At 38.2% G+C, this 27952-nt stretch overlaps 1 protein-coding gene, 1 non-coding gene and 1 pseudogene across 32 annotated transcripts in view; all 3 read right to left on the bottom strand.

Moving 5' to 3' along the window:
- LRCH3 (leucine rich repeats and calponin homology domain containing 3) overlaps positions 1-27952 on the bottom strand; it is a 201622-nt gene that overhangs the window by 104850 nt on the left and 68820 nt on the right. For 15 of the 31 annotated variants that reach the window (XR_014824609.1, XR_014824611.1, XM_005670145.4 and 12 more), the window contains exons 7-10: positions 21260-21353; positions 20103-20223; positions 16599-16747; positions 10651-10727 (exon numbers count right to left, since the gene is read on the bottom strand). Coding sequence is in view for 25 of the 31 variants with exons in the window: in XM_005670145.4 (XP_005670202.2) it covers positions 10651-10727; positions 16599-16747; positions 20103-20223; positions 21260-21353 (441 nt within the window). In the remaining 6 variants the exon portion in view is untranslated. Of the gene's footprint in view, positions 1-5379; positions 7087-9172; positions 10728-16598; positions 16748-20102; positions 20224-21259; positions 21354-27952 lie in introns of those variants that run through there. The other 16 variants (XM_084990871.1, XM_084990875.1, XM_084990874.1 and 13 more) reach the window with 5 other exon arrangements.
- LOC102165449 (ribosomal biogenesis factor pseudogene) lies at positions 5990-6341 on the bottom strand (annotated as a pseudogene).
- Positions 9253-9379, bottom strand: LOC146397692 (small nucleolar RNA SNORA31). Its single transcript, XR_014825394.1, has one exon. It is a non-coding gene; the product is annotated as a small nucleolar RNA SNORA31 (small nucleolar RNA).

Genomic DNA, 27952 nt, shown 5'->3' with positions numbered 1-27952 from the left:
TAAAACCTGCTACTCAGTTCTATCAGGTTATTTCCTATACTTCGGTGTTTATCTTTTTCCTGAATTGGATTTAGTTTTAAGCCTCTGTTACTCATCTGTGTCTTGTAAACTAATAATTTTGGAGCAATGACTTCTTGACATTTAGAACCTAAAATTTTTAACTATGATTATTAGCCTGTCAGGTTGATCTAAATGCATTAAATTAGTAAGTTATTAGGGAAATGAAAACAAATCCCTCAAAGATCCAGTGGTTTATTATTTTCTAATAACAATAATACAAATTCTTTAACCTGGCGTTCAGGACTCTCACTCCATTTAATAAATATATCCACCACGAAATCTTTTCTTTAGCAAGATCTCTTCAGTTACCATGTGTAAATTCCTTGCTTCAAACTTTTTCCAAAGACCCAACCGAGAGAGATCTTCCTGGAAAAGGTCTTTTTTATTTTATTATTTTTTATTTTTTTGCTTTGTTGGACCACACCCAAAGTATATAGAGGTTCCCAGACTAGGGGTCAAATTGGAACTACAGCAGCCGGCCTACACCACAGCCACAGCAATGCAGGATCTGAGCCGTGTCTGGGACCTACACCACAGCTCATGGCCATGCCAGATCCTTAATCCACTGAGCAGGGCCAGGGACTAAACCCAAAACCTCATCTAACTTCCTAGTCAGATTCATTTCCACTGTGCCACAATGGGAAATCCAAAAAGGTCTCGTTTAGAATCTTATTTTTCTGTAAAATTGGGACTTTTTCCCTTGATGTACACATGTAATCAATACTTGCATATATAAACTCACTTGTATCATTTTTTGAACAATATTTTTCAGAGGCACAAAGAAACTAACATTCCTTGAGCTATTACCATGTACTACATACACATACCCTGTAAATTACTTTATAAACATGCGTAGTATTTCTCAATTACCCTTTACAACAAGAGAAAACTATTATAACCCTTATTCTACAGTTGAAAAGCTGAGGCATGAAAGTTAAGTAACTTTCCCAAGGTGACAAAGCCAGCAAGTTATAGAGTTGAAGTTGAAATATCTATTTGATTTACCCTCCTCAACTACTAGGTGTGCAGCTATGTGAACTGGGAGAGACCTCAGAAATTGTGGAGTCCAAGCCACTAATTTTACAAATGAGAAAACCGAGGCTCTCAGAGGTTAAGTGATAGCTACTTACTGGCAGAGCCTGGATTAGAATTCAAGCTACTTGACTTGCAGTTTAGTGCTTTCTACTATACAACATTTCCCCACTCTACAGCCACAGAATCTAGGAAGGAAAAAGGGAAAGCACAGAGATTTAAAAATACGTGGGCATAGGAGTTCCCGTCGTGGCGCAGTGGTTAACAAATCTGACTAGGAACCATGAGGTTGCGGGTTCCCTGCCCTTATTCAGTGGGTTAACAATCTGGCGTTGCCGTGAGCTGTGGTGTAGGTCACAGACGCGGCTCGGATCCCGAGTTGCTGTGGCATAGGCCAGAGGCTACAGCTCCGATTCGACCCCTAGCCTGGGAACCTCCATATGCCGAGGGAGTGGCCCAAGAAATAGCAAAAAGACAAAAAAAAAAAAAAAAAAAAAAAAACCAAAAAAAACATGGGTATACATTAAAAAAAAAAAATTACCTGAGATGGCAAAAACTAAGCTGTGAAAAGTTAAAGATGGAAGCAAAGGAAGAAGCAGGGCATATGAGAGAAAGAAAGTGGTAGTCAGGAAGACATTTCTGAACTGACAGTTGCCCCCAGCCAATCACCGGTGGTATGTTGGCCCATTACAGCCTTGTAACTCCTTGGTGTTGCCATACTATTTCAGGGTGCATGACCTTTTCATCTATAAGTGTGTTTCTCAATGGTAGCATCACTGACATTTCAGATAATTTTTTTGCCGTACCTACACATTACAGGTGGTTTAGCCTTAATGCCTGCCAGTAACACTTGCAGTCATTTTGGCAACCAATTCCTGTAACACACATTTTTCACATATTCCCTGCAGAGTGGTGTTATTCCCTGTTGTATAAGTCTATATAAGATCTGCCTTATACTTTCCTGAATTTTAAAAATATGTGAGAAGGCAAAAACTTAAGGTATTCTATTGTTGTTTTTCACGCTTTTTTTTTTCTTTTCTCTTTTTACAGCTGCACCTGAGCATATGGAAGTTCCCAGGTTAGTGGTCAAATCAGAGCTGCAGCTTGGGCCTATGCCACAGCCACATGAGCCACATGCCTGACCTATGCCACTACAGCTTGGGTCAACACTGGATTCTTAACCTAGTTGAGCAAGGCCAGGGATCAAATTCACATCCTTATACTATGTTGGGTTCCTAACCCACTGAGCCACACGGGTACTCCTCAAAATTCTTTAAAAAATTTCTAGGCATTAAAAACAACTTTTGACAGAATAAATTATGTTTAGATTTTTTAAAGGAACAGAATAAATTAATAGCTTCCTACACAAGGTTTAAAATAATATTAAAGCTAGGAAAACTTCCTTAACTCTCTACTAATCCTTGCCAATCTTCATTCTAGCACTCCTAACCAGTGCATCCTCAGTCAAAAGTCTTCCAAGATAAGAGGAGAGTGGGCTGATAGGGTAAGATTTTTAACTAGGATATAACCAATAAAGAATGAGAGGAGAGGAGTTCCTGTCGTGGCGCAGTGGTTAACGAATCCGACTAGGAACCATGAGGTTGCGGATTCGACCCCTGCCCTTGCTCAGTGGGTTAAGGATCCGGCGTTGCTGTGAGCTGTGGTGTAGGTAGCAGACGTGGCTCGGATCCCGCGTTGCTGTGTCTCTGGTGTAGGCCAGCAGCTACAGCTCCGATTAGACCCCTAGCCTGGGAACCTCCATATGCCGCGGGAGTGACCCAAGAAATGGCAAAAAAAAAGAGAAGAGTGACTCTAGTACCATGTACTAGTCTAGGAGGAGAAACATGGTATAGTGGTTAAATGCATGGAGTTTAGAATTAGTCATGACTGAGCTCAAGTCCAAGACCTGGCACCCAATAGAAGGTGATGATAAATACAAATGGAAAACTCCTAGGTCTGAAAGGTGCAGGTTAAGAAAAGAGAAGGACCCCCCCAGGGCTGGCTGAGCAAGAATTTCAAGGCTTGAAGCCTGAACATTACACCTGGGTGATGGACTTTGCTGAGTAGCATAAGTATTGCTGTATGTGGTAGTAGAAGCTGTTTTTAAAGGCTGACATGTCTGCTGGTATAATAGGCAGTAAGCCCATAATTCCCTACTTCTTCTGACTGGTGGCTATCAATTTGCCCAGGCTGCCTAGACTCATGTCCTAGGATGCTTATTCCTCAAAAAATGACAGAGGCAATGGAGTACATCCTCAGCTTATTTACCTAGTCTGCATTGCCTAATATTTGCTTTGGGAAAAATTTATCATCATTTTTATATATTCCTGTAAACTAAGACAGTCTCTCCATGATCTGGCCTAATTCAATGAACTAGGAAACCTAGTGTTCACTTCTCTAAACCTCAGCTTCCTCATTTATAAAATTAGGATAACTGTTCCTACCTCAATGAGATGTTATGAGGATTAAATAAAATATTGCACACAATAAACACAATAAAAACACATTCTAATGATTACATATTTAGAATAACTGATATGAACTGTGTAATTTGTCCCCAAATTACTAATTTCATTGTTAACACTTCCTACAGCTTTTATTGGCCATCTATAGAGAAATTACACTAAAAAAAGAAAACAAGTTCCCGTTGAGGTTTAAGAACCTGGCATAGTGTCCCTGAGGATATGGGTTCAACCCCTAGCCTCACTTAGTGGGTTTAGGACCCAGTGTTGCCACAACCTGCAGTGCAGGTCGAAGATGTAGCTCAGATCCTGCATTGCTATGGCTGTGGTTGTGGCTAGCAGCCACAGCTCTGATTTTACCCTGAGCCTGGGTAACTTCCATATGCCACAAGTGCAGCTGTAAAAAGAAAAACAAAACAAAACAAATCCTAGAAGGGATCATATAAACCCATCTCAAATGGGTTTCTGTGCCCTGGTTTGAACACTATGTTTTCTTACTTTTTTTTAATGGCCATACCCATGGCATATGGAAGTTTCTGGACGGGGATTGAATCTGAGCCGAAACTTCGACCTATGCGGCAGCTGCGGCAATGCCAGATCCTTTAACCCACTGTACTGGGCCAGGGATCAAACCCATACTTTCACGCAACTTAAGCTGCTGCAGTAGGATTCTTAACACACTGCATCACAGCAGGAACTCCCTGAACACTGTTTTAATAATGCTTTTCAGGGAGTTCCCATCATGGCTCACAGGAAACGAATCTGACTAGTATACATAAGGACATAGGTTTGATGCCTGGCATTAAGGATACAGCATTGCCTGGGAACCTCCATATGCCATGAGCGTGGCCCTGAAAAGACCAAAAAAAAAAAAGAGCTTTTCAAGCAAAATCTTTTAATATACATCTGCTTTCTACTTCCACTTCTGTACCCTATTTTTACACCCAAATCTCTTTATAAAGCTGGTTAAATCTATGGTTTCTACTTCATCTCATCCCATTTTATTGAACCCATTCCAATCTGGATTGTCCTCACAAACTTCACTGAAACTGCTCTTTTCAAGTTTGGGGATTTACATGTCCAAATCCAATAGTTTTTTTTTTTTGTTTTTGTTTTTGTTTTTTTAAAGAGCCATACTTGCAGCATACAGAAGTTCATGGGCTAAGGGTCGAATCGGAGCTGCAGCTGCCAGCCACAGCCACACCAGATCCAAGCTGCATCTGCGACCTGCACTGCAGCTGCAGCAGTGTCAGATCCTTAACCCATTGAGCAAAGCCAGGGATCGAACCTGCATTCCCATGGATACTAGTTGGGTTCTTAAGCCGCTGAGCCACAAAGGGAACACCTGCGTATTTTTTTCTTTTCTTTTTTTTTTAAATAACCATCCCCATGATACATGGAAGTTCCCAAGTCAGGGGCTGAATCTGAGCTGTAGCTGCAGCCTATGCTGTGGCAATGCCAGATCCTTTAACCCACTGCAGCAGGACGAGATCAAACCTGCCCTTCTTCAGGTTCTTAACCCACTGCACCACAGCAGGAACTCCTCCACTAGTTATTTTTCAGTCCTCACCTTACTGAACTTATCAACCATATAACATTGTTTCTCTCTCTCTACTTGTCTTGAAATGCTCTCTTCACTTAGCCTCTGAGATACCACCCTCTTCCTCCAACCCTCATGACCACTCCTGCCTAAATTTCTTTTGCTGGTTGTTTAAGCCCTAATTCTCTCTCTCTCTCTTTTTTTTTTTTTTTTTTTTTAACATGTACTCATGAAAATTCTGTTATTTTTATTTTTTAATTTTTTTAATTAAAAAATGTTTTTAAATTTTTATAATGATCACAACAATCTAATTTCACAGGATTTCCATCCCACAGCCCAAGCACATCCCCCCATCTCCCAAACTGTCTCCTCCAGAGATCATAAGTTTTTCAATGTCTGTGAGTCAGCATCTGTTCTGCAAAGAAGTTCCGTCTGTCCTTTTTTTCAGATTCCACATGTCAGTGAAAGCATTTGATGTTGGTGTCTCATTGTATTAAGCCCTAATTCTCTTCCCTCTACTCCAAACTCCTAAATCTAATGGCTACTTTGATAACTCCATTTGAATGTCTAGTAGGCACTCAGAGAGAACATAAGCACAACTTAATTCTCATCTCACACTCCAAACTTGTTCTGCCTGTTCACACTCCTTAGTGTTCCTTGAACATACCAAGCATGTTTGTCTGTCAGGTTCTCTGCCTAGACTGTTTCTCCCCTAGATAGCCAGAGTGCTTGATACTTTGATTTTTTCAGGCTTCTATCAAAATATAATTCCCTCATAAAATTGTTCTCACCATCCCCTCACTCTGACTCTAATTCTTTTTTTAAAAATAAATAAAATTGCATAAAACATTTAATTTATTGGTCTTTTGTGGGAATGTGATCTATCACCAGTGTATTATAACTGAACCATTAATCTTGTAGCTTCATCAACCTTAACTGGTTCCCTCTCAGGACACTGCTGAGGAAACAGCTGTTTCTGCAGAGGTTTAGGGAAAAGGCCTTTTGAAAAATGTTCAAGTTCCTTTTGTATATCTATAAAAGCTTTATTCACTGTTAACTTTTTCTTCATTCACAATATTTATCTTCTTAAGATTAGTGGTAACTGGTTTTGCTTTATTTTTAACCTTAAAGCCTTTTTGGCTGGCTATGTGGAATACATTCCTGGATTTCTGCCCTCTTAGTTTGTTCCTGGCCACTGTCAGACCTCCAATAGCCTTGTGCAGCTGCTCAAGCTCTCTATTAACTCTTTAACCCTGCTTTATTTTTCTTCATAGCACTAAGCAGTGCCTGTCAAATATTTGTTACATACATTTGTCTACATCCATTAAAAAGATTAATTCTGTGACACAGACCTAGAACACAGCCAGAGTGTTGCACTGCTCAAGAAATACAGTGTAAATGAGTGGCAGTAGCACCATCCTCTCAAAAAAATACAGGTAACTTTTAAATCTTAAACTTATCTGAGGTGGGTAAACCAGAATTGTACCTCTCTATTGCAGACTCTGAACTGCCTTTCTGTTTTTCTTTTTCATAAAATCACATTTAACATAAGCAGGTTTTCTGGTTTTGGCTATATGATATGAAACTAAAAATTTCCAAGTATTACCCAAACGTTCTTTAATTTTGTACTGCTTCTAAAAGAAATCAATGAACTTTATAGGACCTAGCCTGACATTATCATCTCTTCTGAACTAAAATGCCTACCAGATCATAAGTGAGCCTGTTAAAAAATTTTTTGATACAGAAAGTAAAAGATAATTTCATTAGTTTTAACTTCAAAATTTATTTAATCCAGGAGTTCCCGTTGTGGCACAGTGGAAACGAATCTGACTGGGAACCATGAGGTTGTGGGATCAATCCCTGGCCTTGCTCAGTGGGTTAAGGAACCGGCATTGCTGTGAGCTGTGGTGTAGGTCGCAGATGAAGCTCGAATCCCAGGCTGCTGTGGCTGTGGTGTAGGCTGGCAGCTGTAGCTCTGATTGGACCCCTAGCCTGGGAACTTCCATATGCTGTAACTTCGGCCCTAAAAAGCAAAAAAAAAAAAAAAAAAAAAAAAATTATTTAATCCATCTTAGCAAATAACCATAAAACACCAACTTATTATAATACTTTACTGTATCCCCCCCACCTCTATTATCTCCCAGGCAGGCAGTGCTTGTCTGTGTGTTTGAGAGGGGTAGGTGGGAAAAAATGTGCATGGTAGGTCAGGGGAGGGGAGAATAGGGAGAAAAAAGGTAGTAAGCACCTTTCAACAGTGACTGTCAAGTCAGAATCTTTGAATATTTGTAACTAGAGGACTGATCAATTTTTTCGGTCAACACATTACTCAGGTTACAGAAAGTCTTGTGAGTCTAAGAGTTGCCTGTCATTTTTAAGTGATTTTGTTTTTCTAGATTCTAGTTTCTAGATTCCATCTGAATGCAACCTGTAGGAAGACAGGACTTTGAAGTTCACAGCCATTTCCTAATACCTAAAAAAGTACTTAGCACATAGATGACATACAGCACCTATGTAACTAAAATGAAGCATGTGTTGTTTTTAAAGCTTAACTGGTTATTGGGATAAAGTATGGAGTTCTTATCCAAAGACTGTATTAAGGTCTAGTGATTTGAAACACCCATTAAAAGTAATCACGGATTCAGTTTCTAGCACTGTGGCAGATTAGACTTTCCAAATCTGCTGAATAAAGTAATCTTTTAAATGCATTGCTTTAGTACCTTTATGAAAATAAAGAATCCTCAGATTCTAAAGAGAAGTAAAAACAGAAACTATGGATTAGGGCTTGATAGGCAGACTTTTGGCCCCCACGATCTCCACCCCTGCTGTTACTTCAGTAAATACATGTCAGAAAGGACTTCGCAGATGAAATTAAGGTTATTGATTGGTTGACTTTAAAATGAGATTATCCAGGTAGCCCTAATTATAATCATACAGGTCCTTGAAACCAGAAGAGGAAGGCAAGACAGGTTGTGAGATGTGGCAGAAAGGCAAATCAGAGTTCCAAAATGTGAGAAGGATTTGATCTGGCCTGCCACTGCTGGCTTGAGATGGAGGGAGCCAAGAACCAAGGAATGTAGTGAACTCTAGATGCTGAAAATGACTCCCAGCTGAGAGCCAACAAGATATGGGGACCTCAGTCTATAACTCAATGAAATGAATTCTGTCAGCAACCTGTCTGAGCCTGAAAGTGGATTCTCCCCTAGGGTCTCCAGATAAGATCCCAGGCCAGGCAACATTTTGACTTCAGCCTTGTGAAGCCTTAAAGAGAGAACCAACGCAAGCCTTCCCAGACTTCTATCCTAGAGAACTGTAATGTAATCACTACATGTTTTAAGCCACTACATTTGTGGTGATTTGGTACATAAACATTAGAAAATTAACACATAAAGGTAACTGAGCAAAAATCTGGCTTTCACTTTGAGGGTATGTACTATATCTTTAGCTTTAGTTATGATGGATACAGGAGTAAGACACAAAAGATAATGCCAATAAGGGAAAATGTAACAAGAAATCTCTGCATGAAATTACAATCTCAAAAAACCACACCTTCAGTATAAGTACACATGGCAACTAAAAAGCCATTTTGAGATAAATTTCAGAGATGCGAAATGTAAATAAATTGCCATGAGCTAACTGCAAAGTTTAAGTTGTGAGATTTCTTTCTTCACTCTCCCCACATTTTCTTTATCCACCTATATCTCGGTTTCCTAAACAATTTTTTAAAAATCACTGGCTTACCTTTAGACTTAATCTTTAAGCTTTTACAAGTGGAATCAATCAGACATCAAGGGTGTAAGGGAATAATTTTACAATACTTTTCTTATAAACCCAAATTCATCTTTGCACTAAAGAGGGCTTTTACTGTTCACAAGGTTATTTGTGAGTTGCAAAATATTTTTCCTTGGAAGTTCCTGTCATGGTTCAGTGGTAATGAACCTGACTAGGATCCAAGAGGATGTAGGTTCCACCCCTGGCCTTGCTCAGTGGGTCGGGGATCTGGCACTGCAGTGAGCTGTGGTGTAGGTTGCAGGCACAGCTTGGATCCTGAGTTGCTGTGGCTGTGGTGTAGGCCGGCAGCTGTTGCTTCGATTCAGCCCCTAGCCTAGGAACTTCCATATGCTGTGGGTGCAGCCTGAAAAAGAAAACAAAATTTTTATTTCCTGTATTCCCACATTCAATTTGGGCTACCACAATCAGACAGACAGAAAGCGCTACAACACTTTTTTCTTGAATCTGTAGTGGAAGCAGCAGAAAGTAACTGCTCCAGGCCTGTCAATAGATGCATCTAAACAACTTTAATATCTTGGCAAGTTTAAGAGAATAACTATGTATGAAACTTTCTACATAGCAAATTTACTGTTGTTTAAGAAAAGGCATATCGAGTCTATTGTTTTAAGACTTCATAAAAACAGAAAGGAAGCAAAAAAAAAAAAGGAAGGCTAGGAATTTTTCAACTATTGTGATACAGTTTATGGTAAGAAATTTTTTTGGAATTAAAGAGTAAGTAGTACTCTTGAAAAAGAAAAAAAAAAGCAGCACCTTTTTTTTTTTTTTTTTCTTTTTTTTTTTAAGGGCTACACCTGCAGCACATGGAAGTTCCCAGGCTAGGGGAAGAATCCGAGCTGCTGCTGCCAGCGTACGCCACAGCCACAGCAATGCCAGATCTGAGCCCTGTCTGCAACGTACTCTGCAGCTTATGGCAATGCTGAAGCCTTAATCCACTGAGAGGGGCCAGGAATCAAACCCACATTCTCTCGGATATTAGTCAGGTTTGTTGCCACCAAGCCACAATGGGAACTCCAAGAAGCTAATTTTAGAAATAGTCTGTGAGGCACTAATTGTAAATAAAAGATCACTTCAATTGAGAGGAATGAGGGATATACTGCTGTCTCTGTTTTATCGCTATTATCTAATCAAAAGTTTAAGCAAAAAAATTTCAGGACTTCTGAAATTCATTTAGCCCTCTTTATACATAAATCCAGACATATCACCATAAAATCTCATTGCTATTAAGTACCTTCAAGTCAAATAATTATACAGGTAATGGTTTAAGTGATCTGAATTTAGAATCAATAAATCAATTTCACTTCTTTTTCTATTACATGAGGACTAAAGCACTTTTCATTTAGCTCTAAATAAACTGTATTTAAAACACATAGTATCTGGAGTCCCGTCATGGCGCAGCAGAAACGAATCCAACTAAGAACCATGAGGTTGTGGGTTCAATCCCTGGCCTTGCTCAGTGGGTTAATAAGGATCCAGCGCTGCCATGAGCTGTGGTGTAGGTCGCAGACACGGCTCGGTTCTGGCGTTGCTGTGGCTGTGGTGCAGGCCAGCAGCTACAGCTCCGATTAGACCCCTAGCCTGGGAACCTCCCTATGCCGCGGGTGCAGCCAAAAAGACAAAAAAATAAATAAATAAAAATAAATTAAAAAAAAAAACAAACAGTATCTAAACATCTCCATTACACATACATCTACACAAAACTGAAATCATTTCATGCTCTTGTTACTGAGTTTAAGACAGAAATAAATGAGTAGAATTCATTTTTCAAACCTGCTTTGATGTGAATATCTTCTCATGTCTTCTGATTTTTGAAACTCCCTCATGGGCACTGGCTTTACTGGTGAACCCTAGGCCATAAAAAGAAAAATAGTTCAATTTAACACATGAATCCAGAAAACTGTACTTACACAATTCACATTCAAGTTGGCATTTGGGGATCTGTACATTACACTAAAAAATATTTTAGCAAAATCTTCAAAATCCAGACCTATCACCATAAAATTGAATCACATTTAAAAGCATTTAGGCTTGGAGTTCCCATCATGGCTCAGTGTTTAACGAACCCGACTAGTACCCATGAGGATGTGGGTTCGATCCCTGGCCTCGCTCAGTGGGTTAAAGATCTGGCCTTGCCGTGAACTGTGGTGTCAGTCACAGACTCGGCTCGGATCCTGTAGCATAGCCCAGCAGCTACAACTCTGATTCAGTCCTTAGCCTGGGAGCCTTTATATGTGGCAGGTGGGGCCCTAAAAAGACAAAAGACAAAAAAAAAAAAAAAGCATTATAGGGTATATTACTGCTTTAGTAAACACAAAATTATTCATAATCCCAAAAGTTATTTTTAAAAAGGAGATTTCCGTCTTACTGTATTTTATAAATTATAATAACCATACAGTAATATTTACTGAATGATAAGATGTTAGAGTTGGAAAGGCTCTTAGAGGTCATACAGTACAAAATTCCATCTACAACAGGAATTCCTATCAACCCTACCCTGACTTTGGTTCAGCGTTTCTTGAACATTTCTAGTACAGGGAGTTCATTGGGAAGATTACATTTCTTCATCATCGTAAATTGTTACTTGTGTTAGTCATACAAATACTCCTGGATGCTGGTGGAATATCAAGATAAAGCAAAAAGTAATTTCTATTTATGGTAAAATGAGATATTAATTACAAGAGGAACAGTGGCAATTTAACATTTATAAACTGAAGGGTAAAGGTCATTTCAAAAAAACATTACCAAAGAAAATTAAACTAGCTTAAGTTAATATGGACTATATACCGAAAAATAAAATTATAAATCAAAGGTGGAGGCTTATAGGTTAGCAGAGCACGTATTTTGTCAAATGAGAATCTATAGAAGACAATAATATTTCAATACCAAAATAAGCATCAAAATGGGTATTCTTGAAGGGAAAAAAAACTTAAAAAAATCTAAAAAAACAAATGTAAAATTATTTATAGTCTATCTCCAAGAAACAAGTACATCACAAGTAACTAGAAAATCTTTGGTGAGAGACTCCAAAGGGCTAAACTTGACTCTCATAAAGTCTAGGCATGAGGATCATATTAAGTGAGACACAATTCAAGAATCTTGATGAGAGAATAAGTATTCTAATTTCAGCAAATATGACTTTCCCAGGCCAGGGATCAGATCCAAGGTGTAGTTGTGACCTACATCACAGCTGTGGCAATGTTGGATCCTTTAACCCACTGCACTGGGCAAGGGATTAAACCTGGTATTGCAGAGACATCACCGTTCCTGTTGTACCACAGTGGGAACTCCTGACTCTTTTTAAAATTTTTTTTAAATGACTTTTATTTTTTCCATCATAGCTGGTTTACAGTGTTCTGTCAATTTTCTACATGTATACATACATGTATACATTCACACATACATGTATACATTCTTTTTCTCACATTATCATTCTCCATCATAAGTGGCTAGATATAGTTCCCAGTGCTATACAGCAGGATCTCATTGCTTATCCATTTCAAAGGCAACAGTTTGCATCTCTCCTGACTCTTTAAATAAACAAAAATCTCTCCTAGTATGTTAACATCAGTGACTTATCACCCTGATTTTACGATACTGAAATTACCTAAACTTATTATTATGATGATGATGATGATTTTATGGCAGCACCCACAGGATATTCAAGTTCCCAGGCCAGGGGCTGAATCCAGCTCCTGCTGTGGCCTATGCTGTAGCTACAACAAAGCCAGATCCTTTATCGCACTGTGCAGGGCTGGGGAGCTACCATGCGCCACTGCAACAACCCAAGCTGCTGCATTTGGATCTTAACACACTGTGCCAAAGCAGGAACTGCTACTTAAAATTATTGCAAGTGGTACATGAAGTTTTCATGGTGAAATGAATGTACCAATGGTTTCATTTTAAAAATATAGAAGTTCACTGGTGACACAGAGGGGTAAGAGTCCAGTGTTGTCACTGCTGTGGCTTGGATCACAGCTCTGGTCCAAGCTGGTGATGTTTGAAACCCTGCCATGGAGCTTTATCATGCCATGGTCGTAGCCAAAAAATAAGTGAAAGAAAATATGTCATATTCTATAAATATGTCATACCCTATTTTTTTTATCACAATTATTTCCATGTGTGTGGCAGGTATTAGAATAAAATTAAATAGCAGAGTGTTTAAAACTTCATAATTTTAAACAACACATGTTTATTTTAGACAGTATTCAAGAATATAAAAAAAATTTCTTCACTGGTTAGTAAACCACATAAAATAACACTGCTTCATCTTATTTTTATAGATGTCAAGGTTTAGAAAGTCTTTTTTTTTTTGTCTTTTTGTCTTTTTGCCATTTCTTGGGCCGCTCCTGCGGCATATGGAGGTTCCCAGGCTAGGGGTCCAATTGGAGCCGTAGCCACCGGCCTACACCATAGCTAGAGCAACTCGGGATCCGAGCCGCATCTGCAACCTACATCACAGCTCACGGCAATGCTGGATCCTTAACCCACTGAGCAAGGCCAGGGATTGAACCCACAACCTCATGGTTCCTAGTCGGATTCATTAACCACTGCGCAACGACGGGAACTCCAAGCTTTAGAAAGTCTTATGATGCAAAAGTCATAAAGAGCCTTATGACAGAATCACAAAGATTACTATACATTATAGGTTGATGAAATTAAGAAAAAATCACAAAATAGCCATTATAATGGATTAAAGAAATGCTACTACAATTTTTCACCAGTAGTATAACAGGTATTTTCTTTCTTTTTTTCTTTTAATTTTTATTTTTGGCCATGCCCATGGTGGTGTTCCCAGGCCAGGGATCGAACCTGGGCTACAGCAGTGACAATGGTAAATCCTTAACCCATAGGCCAGCAGTGACCTCCTAACAGGCATTTTCACTTTTAGTAGAAATACCTCATCTACATAGCCTAATTAACCATAAAATGGTCAAAGAGAAAGACCACAAGAAAAAGGACTCCCTTTAAGATTATAAAGTGCAACGTTAACTTAAATTTTATTGCAAAGTAAATGCTCTTTGCTTTAGCAGAAATGCTAAGAGCCTGAACCACAAGTAGTTTCATTAATCACTGGTATACACAGCTATCTGTAGGCTGCAAGACTTTGATTCACAGTAGTCCACTTTATTTGCTGTTTTTACTTTTTCTTCCTTCTTCTTCCTTTCCTTTCCTTTCCTTTTTGGTCTTTTTAGGGCTGCAGGTGCAAGTTCCCAGGCTAGGGACTGAATTGGAGCTGTAGCTTATGGCTACACCACAGCCACAGCAACGTTGGATCTGAGCCGCATCTGCCACCTACACAGCAGCTCGCAGCAATGCTGGATCCTTAACCCACTAAGCAAGGCCTGCGATGGAACCCGTGTCCTCATGGATACTAGTCTGGTTCATTACCACTGAGCCATGATGGGAACTCCCTGGTTTTACTTTTCAAGGTTTTAGTCACCTAGAGTCATTGATGGTCCAAAAATATTAAACAGAAAATTTCAGAAATAAACAATTCATAAGTTTTGGGGTTTTTTTAGGGCTGCAGACGTGGCACATGGAAGTTCCCAGGCTAGGGGTTGAATGGGAGCTGCAGATGCTGGCCTACGCCACAGCCACGTGTGATCCAAGTCATGGCTTCAACCTAAACCATAGCTCACGGCAAGGCCGGATCTTTAACCCACTGAGAAAGGCCAGGGACCGAACCTGCCTCCTCGTGAACAATAGTCGTGTTTGTTACTGCTGAGCCACAGGGGAACTCCCAAACAATTCATAAGTTTAAAATTGTATGCAATTCTGGGCACTATGATGAAATCTCATGCTATCCTGCTCTGTCCCACCTGGGATGTGAATCACCTCTTTGTCCAGTGTATTCTGCATGTTAGTTAGTAGCTACTATGTTAGTCTAGGTTATCAGATGGACTGTCAAGGTATCACAGTACTTGTGTTCAAGTCACACTATTTTACTTAATGATGACCCCAGAGCACAAGAGCAGTGATGCAGGCAATCGAATATGTCAAAAAGAAGCCAGAAAGTGATTCCTTTAAGCAAAAGGTGAAAATTCTTGAATTTAAAGGAAATGAAAAAAAAACCATATGCTGAGGTAAAATCTATAGTAAGAACAAGTCTTCTGTGAAATTGTGAAGAAGGAAAAATACATTCATGCTAGTTTTGCTGTTACACCTCAAATGGCAAAAGGTCCAGCCATATGTGTGATAAATGTTTAGTTAAGATGGAAAAGGCATTAAATTTGTACAGTAAAAAAAAGGGGGGGGCGGGGGGAGTTCCCATCGTGGCGCAGTGGTTAACGAATCCAACTGGGAACCATGAGGTCGCAGGTTCAATCCCAGCCCTTGCTCAGTGGGTTAACGATCTGGCGTTGCCATGAGCTGTGGTGTAGGTGCAGACTCGGCTTGGATCCCGCGTTGCTGTGGCCCTGGCGTAGACCAGTGGCTACAGCTCCGATTAGACCCCTAACCTGGGAACCTCCATATGCCACGAGAGCGGCCCAAGAAATGGCAAAAAAAAAAAAAAAAAAGAAAAGAAAAAATTTGTACAGTAAGATATTCTGACATAACCCATTCACATATATGGTATATTGTTGTAATTCTATTTTATTCGTAGTTATCGTTCTTAATCTCTTACTGTGCCTGATTTATAAATTAAACTTTGTCATCAGTACATCTGCATAGGAGAAAACAAAGTACATATAAGGCTGAGTACCATCCATGGTTTCACGTATCCACTGGGATCTTGGAATGCTTCCCTCGTGGATAAGGTGGGGGACTGACTACTATCTATAACTTTACCCAACTTTAAATACAAGAGTGTCTTCTGAACACCACCACCAACAAAAAAAAAAAAACACTGTGTTCAAAAGCCTTCAGACAGGAAAACCAGGGTTTTCTGTTTTGTTTTTTGTTTTTTAAGGAATGATAATAACACTCTATAACAAGTTCCACTTGAAGTGACTGTTCCCTATTTCTAAAGGACTAAATACATCATTCTCCAAAAAGGCCCCAAGTGTTTCTCAAATAACCCCTGCTCAGAGGCTGGGACCAACTCCAGACATTAACATCACACACACTAAAGTGGAGCTATTTATTATGCTGACTAGATACACTGAAGAATGCTATTTCTACTTGAGACCCCTGGGGAATTGGCAGAGATTTTGCAGTGGGCTGAATGCTCATTTGTTTTCTGAGGCAACTCAATACTCCACTATAAGAGACACCCAAGAATTTTAATGGCAAACAATTTATATTCTGTGTAACTTAGCACAAAGGCGCCAATGTAATTAAGCTCATCATAAAAATTCTATGGTTAAATGTGTATGTTGCTCCAAAAGTCAGCGGTTTTGTTCAATTCTTAATTACTGATCAAACTATGATTTACCAGTTAATAACAATAAAAAAGCAGTAAGAACAATAATAAAAAGCATCATATTCCTTTGTATTTTTTTTCAAAGGTATAGGATACTCTTAGGACTTCTTTTGCTTCTTTTTCAAAATTCTAAAATGTCTTTTTATTTGGAAAATAAACCTAAACTCTACTTGAGACTATTGTCAGATTTTTAAAATAAATCTGAAAAACTCAGTAATAAAATTGAAACTAAATATAATAAAACAAATAATTATGCCTAAACTAACAAATCACTGATATGACAGAAATTTATACTGCCATAAAGTATTTTTTAATGGAGGATAATAACATATTTAGGCTTAAATGTGTGTACTACCTCATGAGAGATTCTCCGTTGTTCAATATATGCCATAAACTGTGAACTGAGGCTGTCTGAGTCCAAGCCCTTGGGTGGTCTCACCTCATCCTCTTCTTCCTCTGCAGTACAGCTGTCAATGTAGTCAATCTGATCCAGATCATGTTCCACTGTCCATACAAGACATACAAACCAGAAAAAAACATTCAAATTAGGTAGCCAACAAAAGACATTAAATTCCATTCTTTCTTTTTCTCTAACACCCTCTATTTTGAAAGTGAGAGGAATGAAAAGTTTAAATTACGTAAGTCTTTATTATTTAGTCCATAGCCACTTGCAAAGATAGGCTAAAGAAAAAAATCTTAGTCCTAATTCACTATAAAGAATGCAGTAATTGATGATAATTATTGAAACAGAGACCTCTAAAATTTCTTTATTTTTTTGGATAGCTCCTGACTACTTTATTTGTGAGACAGAGAGGAAGAATAATTTTTCTAACATCTTAAGCTACACCTTCTTTTAGGGTTTTTTTTTTTTGCATGTTTTAGGTTTGGGACTTAATCATATTTCTTCAAGGACTTGGGGGGCAGAAAACCTAACACAATCAACTCAATATAAAAGTGAAAGGAGGGAGTTCCTGTCATGGCACAGTGGTTAACAAACCCGACTAGTAATCATGAGGTTGTGGGTTCGATCCCTGACCTCGCTCAGTGGGTTAAGGATCCAGTGTTGCGGTGACCTGTGGTGTAGGTCACAGATGGCTCAGATCCAGCGTTGCTATGGCTGTTGGGTAGGCCAGCAGCTACGACTTCAATTCAACCCCTAGCCTGGGAACCTCCATGTGCTGTGGGTGCAGACCTAAAAAGACAAAAAGACAAAAAAATAATAGTAAAAAAAAGAAAAGTGAAAGGATAGCAGACTTGGTGATAAAGAAGTAGATACTAATGACTGTTTCCCTTCCTGTAACTGGTGTCTATAACTAGAACAAAGATTTTCTTATTTAGAAAATTACTTTCTAGAGGTCAGTGTTACAGATGTTTTGTAGCAGTTTGTGGATGGAAAGGAATCATCTGAGGAATTTTTACTTCTCAAAATGCTCAGGGGTGAGGAAAAGCATATAAATAAGATAGAGTCATCATTATTTCTCCTAATATGTTTGGAGGTGCTCTATTATTTTTTTTAAGTTTAAAAAGTAACTACTTTAAAAAGTCAGTTAAAATGGCACACTAGGAGAAAAATATCTTACAATTAGACAGTTTCCCCAGAAATGTATTAACTCCCAGTCATTACTACCTGGTGGTTTACAGACTGCCTAAAAGTTGCTGTTGTTGGGAACAGTGAATTTGAGGCGATCTATTTCTCAATTTAGTTTTCTGAGTCAATCATTTCTAAATAATTCATAACTGCAGTGAATACAAAAATGAACTAAGTTATTATAGTTATATAAATAGATAAAAGGATAAAAAGGCTTTAAGTCTACACCCACATTAGAAACCAGGTACATAAATGCTACAACTTGTGTGACTAAATAAATGGTTCATTCTATAAATATTTCTCAAGAAAACAACATCGGTTTTTCATACTATCTAGACCAGTGTTGTCCAAAAGAAACAGAATGTAAGCAACAAAGGTAAACCACATATGGAATTTTAAATTATCTAGTAGTCACATAAAAAAGTCAAAAGAAAAGGTGACATTAATTTTTTTTGTTGTTGTTGCTTTTTTTAGGGCTGCACCTGCAGCATACGGAGGTTCCCAGGCGAGGGGTCAAACAAACGAGAGCTACAGCTGCCAGTCTACACCACAGCCACAACAACCAACTGAGCGAGGTCAGGGATCGAACCTGAAACCTCATGGTTCCTAGTCAGATTCGTTTCCACTGCGCCACAATGGAAACTCCAAGGTGACATTAATTTTAATAATATATTTTGTTCAATGTATCTAAAATATTATCATTACAACATATAATCAATGTAAAGTATTACTGATATTTTACATTTTTTTTCTCATGCAAAGGCCTCAAAATCTGGTATGTGTTTTACACATATAGTACAGCTTAAGTCAGAAAAGCCACATTTCAAATGCTCAATAACCACATGTGGCTAACCATACTAGACAGCAAAGATCTAGACATTATTGTAAGTCTGCAATGAACTAATAGGAAAGATATCTCATATGAAAGAAAGATTATAACGAAATGGTAAGTGATGGCAGTAAAAAAAGAATATAAGATGGTTAAGGGAGGAGTTCCTGTCATGGCTCAGTGGTTAACGAATCCAACTAGGAACCATGAGGTTGCGGGTTCGATCCCTGGCCTTGCTCAGTAGGTTAAGGATCTGGCATTGCCATGAGTGTGGTGTGGGTCGCAGAAGTGGCTCGGATCTCATGTTGCTGTGGCTGTGGGTAGGCTGTCAGCTACAGCTTTGATTAGACCCCTAGCCTGGGAACCTCCATATGCCGCAGGTGCGGCCCTAGAAAAAGGCAAAAAAAGACCAAAAAAAAAAAAAAAAAAAAAGATAGTTAAGGGAAAAAAAGAGAGCACACCACTTAATTGAAATCATCATTCAGAGATAAAAGCCCTTCTTAGATAATATAATAGATTTCTAGAAAATCAAAGTCATTTCTCCCTTGTAGCTGGCTGTTAAAATTTAGACATTAGGATTTGATAATTCAAACTAAAGCAATGTTGAATGGATGCTAAAATCAAGAATCTGCCTCAGAAACTCAAGAAAGTAGAAGAGTACTCTTTTCTGTTAATGAATTATAAAAACAATCATAAATTTAAAAAAATTTTTAAATTTAAATTACAAATTTTAAAATACCAGAATAAGGAAAACTTGGATTTAAATGCCCTTGAAGAGCACAATTCCAGAAGAAAAGGTAGAAATCAAGAAATGCACTGAATTCCTGAAAGAGATCAAATGATAACCACACAGGGAATCTTTAAAAAGAAAATACTACTTCAAAAGAAGTTCATGGTTAAATCAAGATTAACAAAGATCTATCCCAAGTAAACTGTCTTTAGTAAAGTTTCTTCCAAAAGTTAAAATAAGAAAAAATACTGTATTTTAACTGCAAGGCTTAAAACAGAGAAATTTAAATTTAATCTTAATAGAAAACAAATTTTTTTTTAATCATATGAGAAAAGGAGGGAGGTCTTTAAAAGAAGAGGTGAAGGCATTCCCGTCGTGGCTCAGTGGTAACAAACCCAACTAGTATCTATGAGGACATGGGTTCGATTCCTGGCCCCAGCTCAGTGGGTTAAGGATCCGGTGTTGCTGTGAGCTGTGGTGTAGGTCGCAGATACAGCGTGGATACCATGTTGTTGTGGCTATGGTACAGGCTGGAAGCTGAAGCTCCATTTGACCCCTAGCCCAGGAACTTCCATATGCTGCAGGTGCAACCCTAAAAAACCAAAAAAAGAAGAGGTAAAGAAGCTATAGATATACAAACAAAGAGAGTGGATGTGAAAAGGCCACTTAAAAAGTGATTATAATGACTCTGATCATCAGGAATCACATTTACCTCCACCATTTGTCACTACTAAACTGCTGCGATTCTCCTGGTACTGGCTTTCTCTTCGTAGTCTTTGTTCTTTAGTAATTTCTGCTACTCTAAGAGGCAGATCTGAAAATTCATCTGTAGGCTTTAAAATACAGCAGAAACATTAAAATAAATGATTTCATATTTTAGACAACAGTATTTAACACATAAATACAACATAAATTCATTAGAATTTATATTTTAAAAAAAATAGCAAAAAGTTCTGGAGATCACATATTCACCAATATGAAAGTACTTAATGCCACTGAAATGCATACTTAAAAATGATTAAAATGGTATATTTTATATGTATTTTACCACAATTTTTAAAAAGAGGGGTGTGTGTGTGTATACATATATATACACACACACACATATACATGACTCTCTATATACATACATACATACATAAATTTAAAGTATCAACATATATGGATCTGTATTGATATAGCCATAATCATGTACTCACTCAGCCACATTTAAATACACAAGCAATTCCGAATGACAAATGGGCTGTATTATAAAATTAATTTGCTTTGGACTCCAAATAAAACAATGTTATAAATGGTATTTTACCAGTCTCTCTAATAAAACCTTAATCATTTAATCCAATTTATAGCTAAAACATTATACCTTCGCAATTTACAAAAAGAGAGAAAACATAATACTAATAACTAAACAGAAGAGAAAAATGATATACAATTAGCTGAGAAAGCTATTTATCTTGAGCATGTGTATCTTCACTTCGGTTCCCATCCAATTACTGTATGTCAGCCTACAGTTCTATTTTCTCACCTCCCAGCCCTTCCTCTACCACCTCTACTCAAAACTACCTTGGCCCTCAAATTTCAGGCTTCAATTGTAAATGGATCAGTTCCTGTTTGATTTTTCAGGATATAAAATTATTTCTATGAGCTAATGAGGTAAAAGACATGTAAAACACACACAGTAAAAAAAGATGGCAAAGAAATGTAATACCATTTTAGGATGGTAGGCTTATATGGGATTTTCACTCATCCCTTGGCTTTTCTGTATTCTACATAATGAGAAATTGAACCCAAATAAGACACTTTGCATTTTCATAATTTTATCTTCTTTCAATGAGACGTTGTAATATGCAGAACAGAAGAAACACTTACTTCATTCCCTGACCATCTCTTATCACCACTGTCCACACTATTGAAACCTGAATCAAGGGCTCCATAGGGGCGACCTGAGTACAGTTCTTCATGGCTGCCAAAAAGAAACTTTAGTTGTTACTGTGAAGTGTGATATTTTAAAAATTAGCACTTGAAATAAATCAGATGCAATTTTACTAATAAACATTTTCATGGCATTTAGTACTTTAACTATTTAGGATGAAACAGGTGTTCTTTTAACTTTTTAATATGAAACATCCAAAATTCAAAGGAGATAGAATAGCAAATAAACTCCCGTGTATCCATAATTCAGCTTCAGAAATACCAATATTCTTATTTTTGTTGATTCCTCTAGCCATTCTCAATGGCCCTCTCAATTATTTTTAACAGTACTCTTTTTAATAAGGTAAAATTTACATACATCAAAATGCACAAACCGTATCTGACAAATGAACACATCTTTGAAACATACACCTGTATCATGATATAGGATATTTTTACTTTGCCAGAAAATTCCCACACATCCCTTTCTGGTCAATTTCCCTCACCTTGCCACTGTATGCTAAGAGGCAACCATCATTCGAATTTTTTTCACCTATCGGTATAGAAATAGGAACAATGGTCCTCGAAGATATCTAAGACCCAATCCCTGGAACCTGTAAATATGTTACTTTACATTGTAAATGGGAATAAAGGTTGCAGATAGAAATAAGGTTGCTAATCACAGTTCTTTAAAATATGGAGATTGCCCTGAATTATCTGAAATGGGCCCAGTGTAAGCATAAGGGTCCTTAAATGTGGAAAAGGGAGAAAGAAGAGGAAGACACAATGTTGGTTTAAAGATGGAGGAAATTTGTTTTTAGTATTTATTTATTTATTGTCTTTTTAAGGCTGCACCCGTGGCATATGGAAGTTCCCAGGCTACGGGTCGAAGTGGAGCTATGGCTGCCGGCCTTTGCCACTGCCGCAACAATGCAGGATCCAAGCCACATCTTCAACCTACACCACAGGTCATGGCAACGCTGGATCCTTAACCCACTGAGTGAGACCAGGGATTGAACCCACATCCTCATGGATACTAGTCGGGTTCGTTATCACTGAGCCACGACGGGAACTCCATAAAAGTGGAATAATATGTACTCTTCCTTTCTTCCTTTTTTTGGCTGCACCCATAGCATGCAGAAGTTCCCAGACCAGGAATCAAACCTGAGCCATAGCAGTGACAACGCCAAATTCTTAACCACTAAAGCCACTAGGAAACTCCTGTACCCTTTGTCTACTCAGCATCATGTCAGTAAAATTCTTTATGTTTTTAATGTTCTGGCATAGAATGAATGAACTATATGGTAAGTGTAGGTTTAATTAAACAAATAAACAAACAAACAACAGAGAGTCCCCATTTCCTCTCCCCCACCCCTCAGTGGTGCAGCAGGTTAAGAATCCTGTATTGTCACTGCTGTGGCTTGGGTACAGGTTCGATCTCTGGCCCCAGGACTTCCACATGCCATGGGAGCTGCCAAAAAAACCAAACCAGTTGCCAAAACTGTACAGCCAGTCATTAATTTTAGTTATGACTTTGATGGGTGTAAAGTGTATCTCACTGTGGTGTTAATTTGTATTTCTCTGATGACCAGTGATATTAATATATTTTTCTCTGCTGACTGGTGATTCATTTATCTTTTATGAAATGTCTGTTCAAATCTTTTGCCCATTTTTAAATGCAACATCAATAATCTTAAAAGTATTTTGCTAAGTAAAAGAAGCCAGGAGACAAAATGCTGTATAATATTTGATTTCATTTCTATGAAATTCTAGAAAAGGCAAAACTATATTGACAGAAAGCAGATAAGTGGTTGCCTGGTGATGAAAATATGTATCTTGTGTTAGTAGTTTCGTGACTATATCCATTTACTAAAACTCACTGAATTATATACTTAAAATGGGCAATTATTATTTTTTGGCTGCCTTGAAGCACACAGAATTCCCCGGGCCAGAAATCAGATATGAGCCAGAGTTTCAACCTACACTGCAGCTGCATAATGCCAGATCCCTAACCCACTGTGCTGGGCCAGGGATTGCACTTGCATTCCAGTGCTTCAGGAACACTGCCGATCCTGCTATACCACTGCGGGAACTCCTTAAATGGGTAAATTTTATTTGTAAATTACATCTCAATAAAGCTGTTATAAAAATATGCCAAATTATTTTTCCAAAACGGATGTTCCATTTTTACTTTTCTTTCTTTCTTTTTTTTTTTTTTTTTTTGGCCTCAGTATGCAGTGGCTTGATGTAGGATCTGTGTTTCCACACAGGGAATAAAACCAGGGTGCAGTAGTGAAAGTGCCAAGTCTTAACCACTAGATCACCAGGGAACTCTGCATTTTTACTTTTTATATCTCATACTACATAAGTAATATGAGAGCACTGGATGCTCCACATCCTAACATCTGGTGTTGTCAGTTTAATTTTACTTATGCTTGTAGATGTGCAGTGATATCTTATTGTAACTTAATTTGCATTTCATTGATGATCAATGATGTTAAGCACTTGTTTGTGTGCTTATTGATCATGTATGTCTTTAAAAAAGTAAAGTCTATTCAAGTTTTTTGTCCATTAATTGGGTTCTCTGTCTTTTTGTTTGTTGTTTGTCCTTTTTAAGGCCACATCTGTGGCATATGGAGGTTCCCAGGCTAGTGGTCTAATCGGAGCTGTAGCCGTCGGCCTACGCCAGAGTCAAAGCAACGCCAGATCCGAGCCAAGCCTCGTCTGCGACCCACACCACAGCTCACTGCAATGCCGGATCCTTAACCCAGTGAGCAAGGCCAAGGATCAAACCTACAACCTCATGGTTCCTAGTCAGATTCGTTTCCACTGTGCCATGATGGGAACTCCAAAACTTTTTTAAGAAGTTAGTCCAAAAGTAGAAAGTACTGAATCCTTAACCCACTGATCTTGGCCAGGGATCGAACCCGCAACCTCATGGTTCCTATTTGGATTAGTTTACGCTGTGCCACGAAGGGAACCCCAGGTTCTCTGTCTTTTTTGTTTGTTTGTTTTGTTTTTGTTTTTTTGTTTTTTTTGTCTTTTGTCTTTTTGTTGTTGTTGTTGCTATTTCTTGGGCCGCTCCCGCGGCATATGGAGGTTCCCAGGCTAGGGGTTGAATCGGAGCTGTAGCCACTGGCCTACGCCAGAGCCACAGCAACGCGGGATCTGAGCCGCGTCTGCAACCTACACCACAGCTCATGGCAACGCCGGATCGTTAACCCACTGAGCAAGGGCAGGGACCGAACCCGCAACCTCATGGTTCCTAGTCGGATTCGTTAACCACTGCGCTACGACGGGAACTCCCTGTCTTTTCAACATTAAGTTGTAAGTATTCTTTAGATAGCCTGGATATGAGTCTTTTGTCACATATGTATTTTGAAAATATTTTCCCTCAGTCTGTGGTTTGCATGTTCATTTTCTTAATGTTTTCTTTTCATGAATATATGTTCTCTCCCCCTTCTTTTTAGGGCTGCACCTTCAGCATACGGAAGTTCCCAGGCTAGGGATCTAATCAGAGCTTCAGCTGCTGGCCTACACCACAGCCACAGCACTGAGCAAGGCCAGGGACTGAACCTGTATCCTCATGGGAAACTAGTCAGGTTCTTAACCCAATGAGTCATAACAAGAACTCCATGAATATATGTTTCAAATTTTGATTAAATTTAACTTATCATTTCCTTTTTAATAGTTATTGCTTTCTGTGTCCTCAGTAATCCTTGCCTACCCCAACTCACAAAGATATTCCTCTTAAAGTTGTATAGCTTTAGTTTTGCTTGTTCTTAAACATACTTTTATTTATTCATTTATTTTGCTTTTTAGGGCCACACCCACAGCATATGGAAGTTCCCAGACTATGGGCCAAATTGGAGCTGCAGTTGATGGCCTACACCACAGCACTGCAACTCAGGATCCAAGATGCCACAGTGACCTACATCATAGCTCGTGGCAAGACCAGATCCCCAACCCAGTGAGCAAGGCCAGGGTCGAACCCACATCTTTATGGATACTAGCCGGATTCATTTCCATTGTGCCACAATGGGAACTCCTTAAACATACTTTTAAAAGTTAGCTTAATTAGGAGTTCCTTTGTGGTGCAGTGGGTTAAGATTCAGCATTGTCAAAGCAGCAGCTCAGGTTGCTGCTGTGGCATGGGTTCAGTCCCTGGCCCTGGAACTTCTAAATGCCATGGATGTGGCCAAAAAACAAAAACCAAATAAACAAGCAAAAAGTTAGTTTAAGTAGATGTCTAAAATACGATAGAGCCTATGTTAAAAATTGGTCTATTAGCATTTTATTTAATACAACTGCCCAGGTTGAAAAACAACTTTCAAAGGTAAAATTAAAAACAAATAGTGCTCTTCTGGGATTGAATTTTGTATTCCATGTACTGTTACATAGTTCGTGTGTATAACTTTTAAAAAGTTATTATGCCATGCTGTCACAACGCAACAGAATTTAAAGTACAGAGAAAGAACAATGTATTTGGATTTCACATATAAGGTACCAGTTTTACTACTTACCAAGTATTAGGTCAAACAACATCTTTGTAAAATGAGGTTAATCATTCTTATTCATAAGACTTTCACATAAAGTAAAAGCTTTATGTCAACTAAAAACAAAGCAAACAAAAACCCTACATGAATGTAAGACATTTTTATAACTTGTCACTTATTTTACTGATAAAGATCTTAATTTGTATGTAGTAATATAGACCTATTTTTCCAATGTGTTAAACATGCTCTGATTATAAAGATCCCAAAATATAGGTATCTTCCAGCCATCTATCTCATTTTATTATCCTCCGCCACAAAGATTATTCAGCAAAATAAGTGTTTTGGTATAATTCCAAAATTATTCCTTTAAAAAAAAAGGTAGTTAATGTCCTCCAACTTTTTATCTTGAAAAAAGTCACATCTATATTCAAATCGGGAGAGTAATACAATGAAAATCCATTTACCTTTCATTTATCTCTCCCAACTCTTAGCATTTAAGTAAAATGTTTTAACGTGTATTGTCTGTATGACATGTCTGCTTTGATGCTTGTTTTAAGAGTCCAGATCTTAAGGACAGATACTTATAAAACTGATACAGGTATTGATAAAACTGTACGTGTTTTGTCAGAGCAAAGTTAGGCCACAGTCCCTAATTTTATTTTAGTTATTTATTTTTGTCTTTTTAGGGCTGCACCCGAGGCATATGGAGGTTCCCAGTCTAATCGGAGCTGTAGCCGCTGTCCAATACCACAGCCACAGCAACTTGTGATCTGAGCCTCGTCTGCGACCTACACCACAGCTCACAGCAACACCGGATCCTTAACCCACTGAGTGAGGCCAGGGATGGAATCCACAACCTCATGGGTCCTAGTTGGATTTGGTTCTACTGTGCCACGACGGGAACTCCATTTTTTTTTTTTTTGGCCTTATTTCTAATGAAATATATATTTAAGCCATACTTACAGAATTCTCTTCTGCAGCTAACAAAAGAAATATGCATATTTCATGATTTACTGAACAATATTGTTTAATATTATGTAAGTTTTTCAAAAAAAGATTTTCAGATTTCAGAGTTCCTTGGGGCCTAGCAGTTAAGGATACAATGTTGTCACGGCTGTGGTATAGGTTCGACCCCTGGCTTGGGAACTTCTGCATGCTGTGGGCGCTGCCAAAAGAAAAAAAAAAGATTTTCAGAACTCTAGAGGATACTGTTTTATATAATGTATTTTCTATGATGTGACCAATCAAGATAAGCCTAATTTTACTATGATATTTTTGAAGTGGGTAACATAAAGAGAATTAATAGAATCTTTGCATTAAACTATTATTTTATCTTCTTCTTCTTCTTCTTTTTTTTTTTTTTTTTTTTTTTTTTGCTTTTCAGGGCCAGACTTGCAGCATATGGAGGTTCCCAGGTTAGGGACTGAACTGGAGCTATAGCCGCTGGCCTACACCACAACCACAGCAAGACAATGTTCTAGGTACTAAGAATATAAATATGAATAATGATGGCCATTGCTTTCACAGGCTCGGGCTTACTGTATGGAATTAATTCATTACTGGGGTTACAGAGGCAGGGCTTTTCTTACAAGTGGCTTACTTGTTCCTTAATTTTGGCTCACTGCCATATCATCATAAATAATATATTTAGTCTATAAAATAAAATTGCTTAAAATCATCATAGCAAAAAAGCATAGGTCACTTTAAATCACTGTTAAAAAATATGTGTGCCATTGTATTAAATGAAAAAGCTATCACAACACAGTGCACTTTGCTAAAAGAGTTGGAAACATTTATGTGTGAAAATGAGTAAAAACACTGGTGGCCTTTATAAAATGATATGAGAAAGACTCATGTGTGTTTTTATGTTACACAAAACTAGTTTGATCCACTGGTATACACTGAGAAAAAACGTTAGGGGAATCCTCCTTCCACAATGAAAAGGATGGGTTAGATCCTCCCAAGGGCCTCCTTGAGCCCCAGTCTTACTAATTCCTTCCAAACAAGGCATGAGACACCAGGACAATAAACAGTCTTGCACAACAGAATTCTCCTGCAACAGTTAATAAAACTTAATACATCTCTTAAAAAAAATAGGAGTTCCCTTTGTGGCTCAGTGGAAATGAATCTGACTAGCATCCATGAGGATGCAGGT

The sequence above is a fragment of the Sus scrofa genome, chromosome 13 (genome assembly GCF_054392235.1).
Source record: "Sus scrofa isolate SSC_HxYL_T2T_F1_AM1 chromosome 13, Sscrofa_HxYL_maternal_Yorkshire_Landrace_v2.0, whole genome shotgun sequence".
NCBI classification, from domain to species: domain Eukaryota; kingdom Metazoa; phylum Chordata; class Mammalia; order Artiodactyla; family Suidae; genus Sus; species Sus scrofa.
The sequence above is the reverse complement of the archived record's forward strand: the minus strand, read 5'-3'. Positions and strand labels throughout refer to the sequence as shown.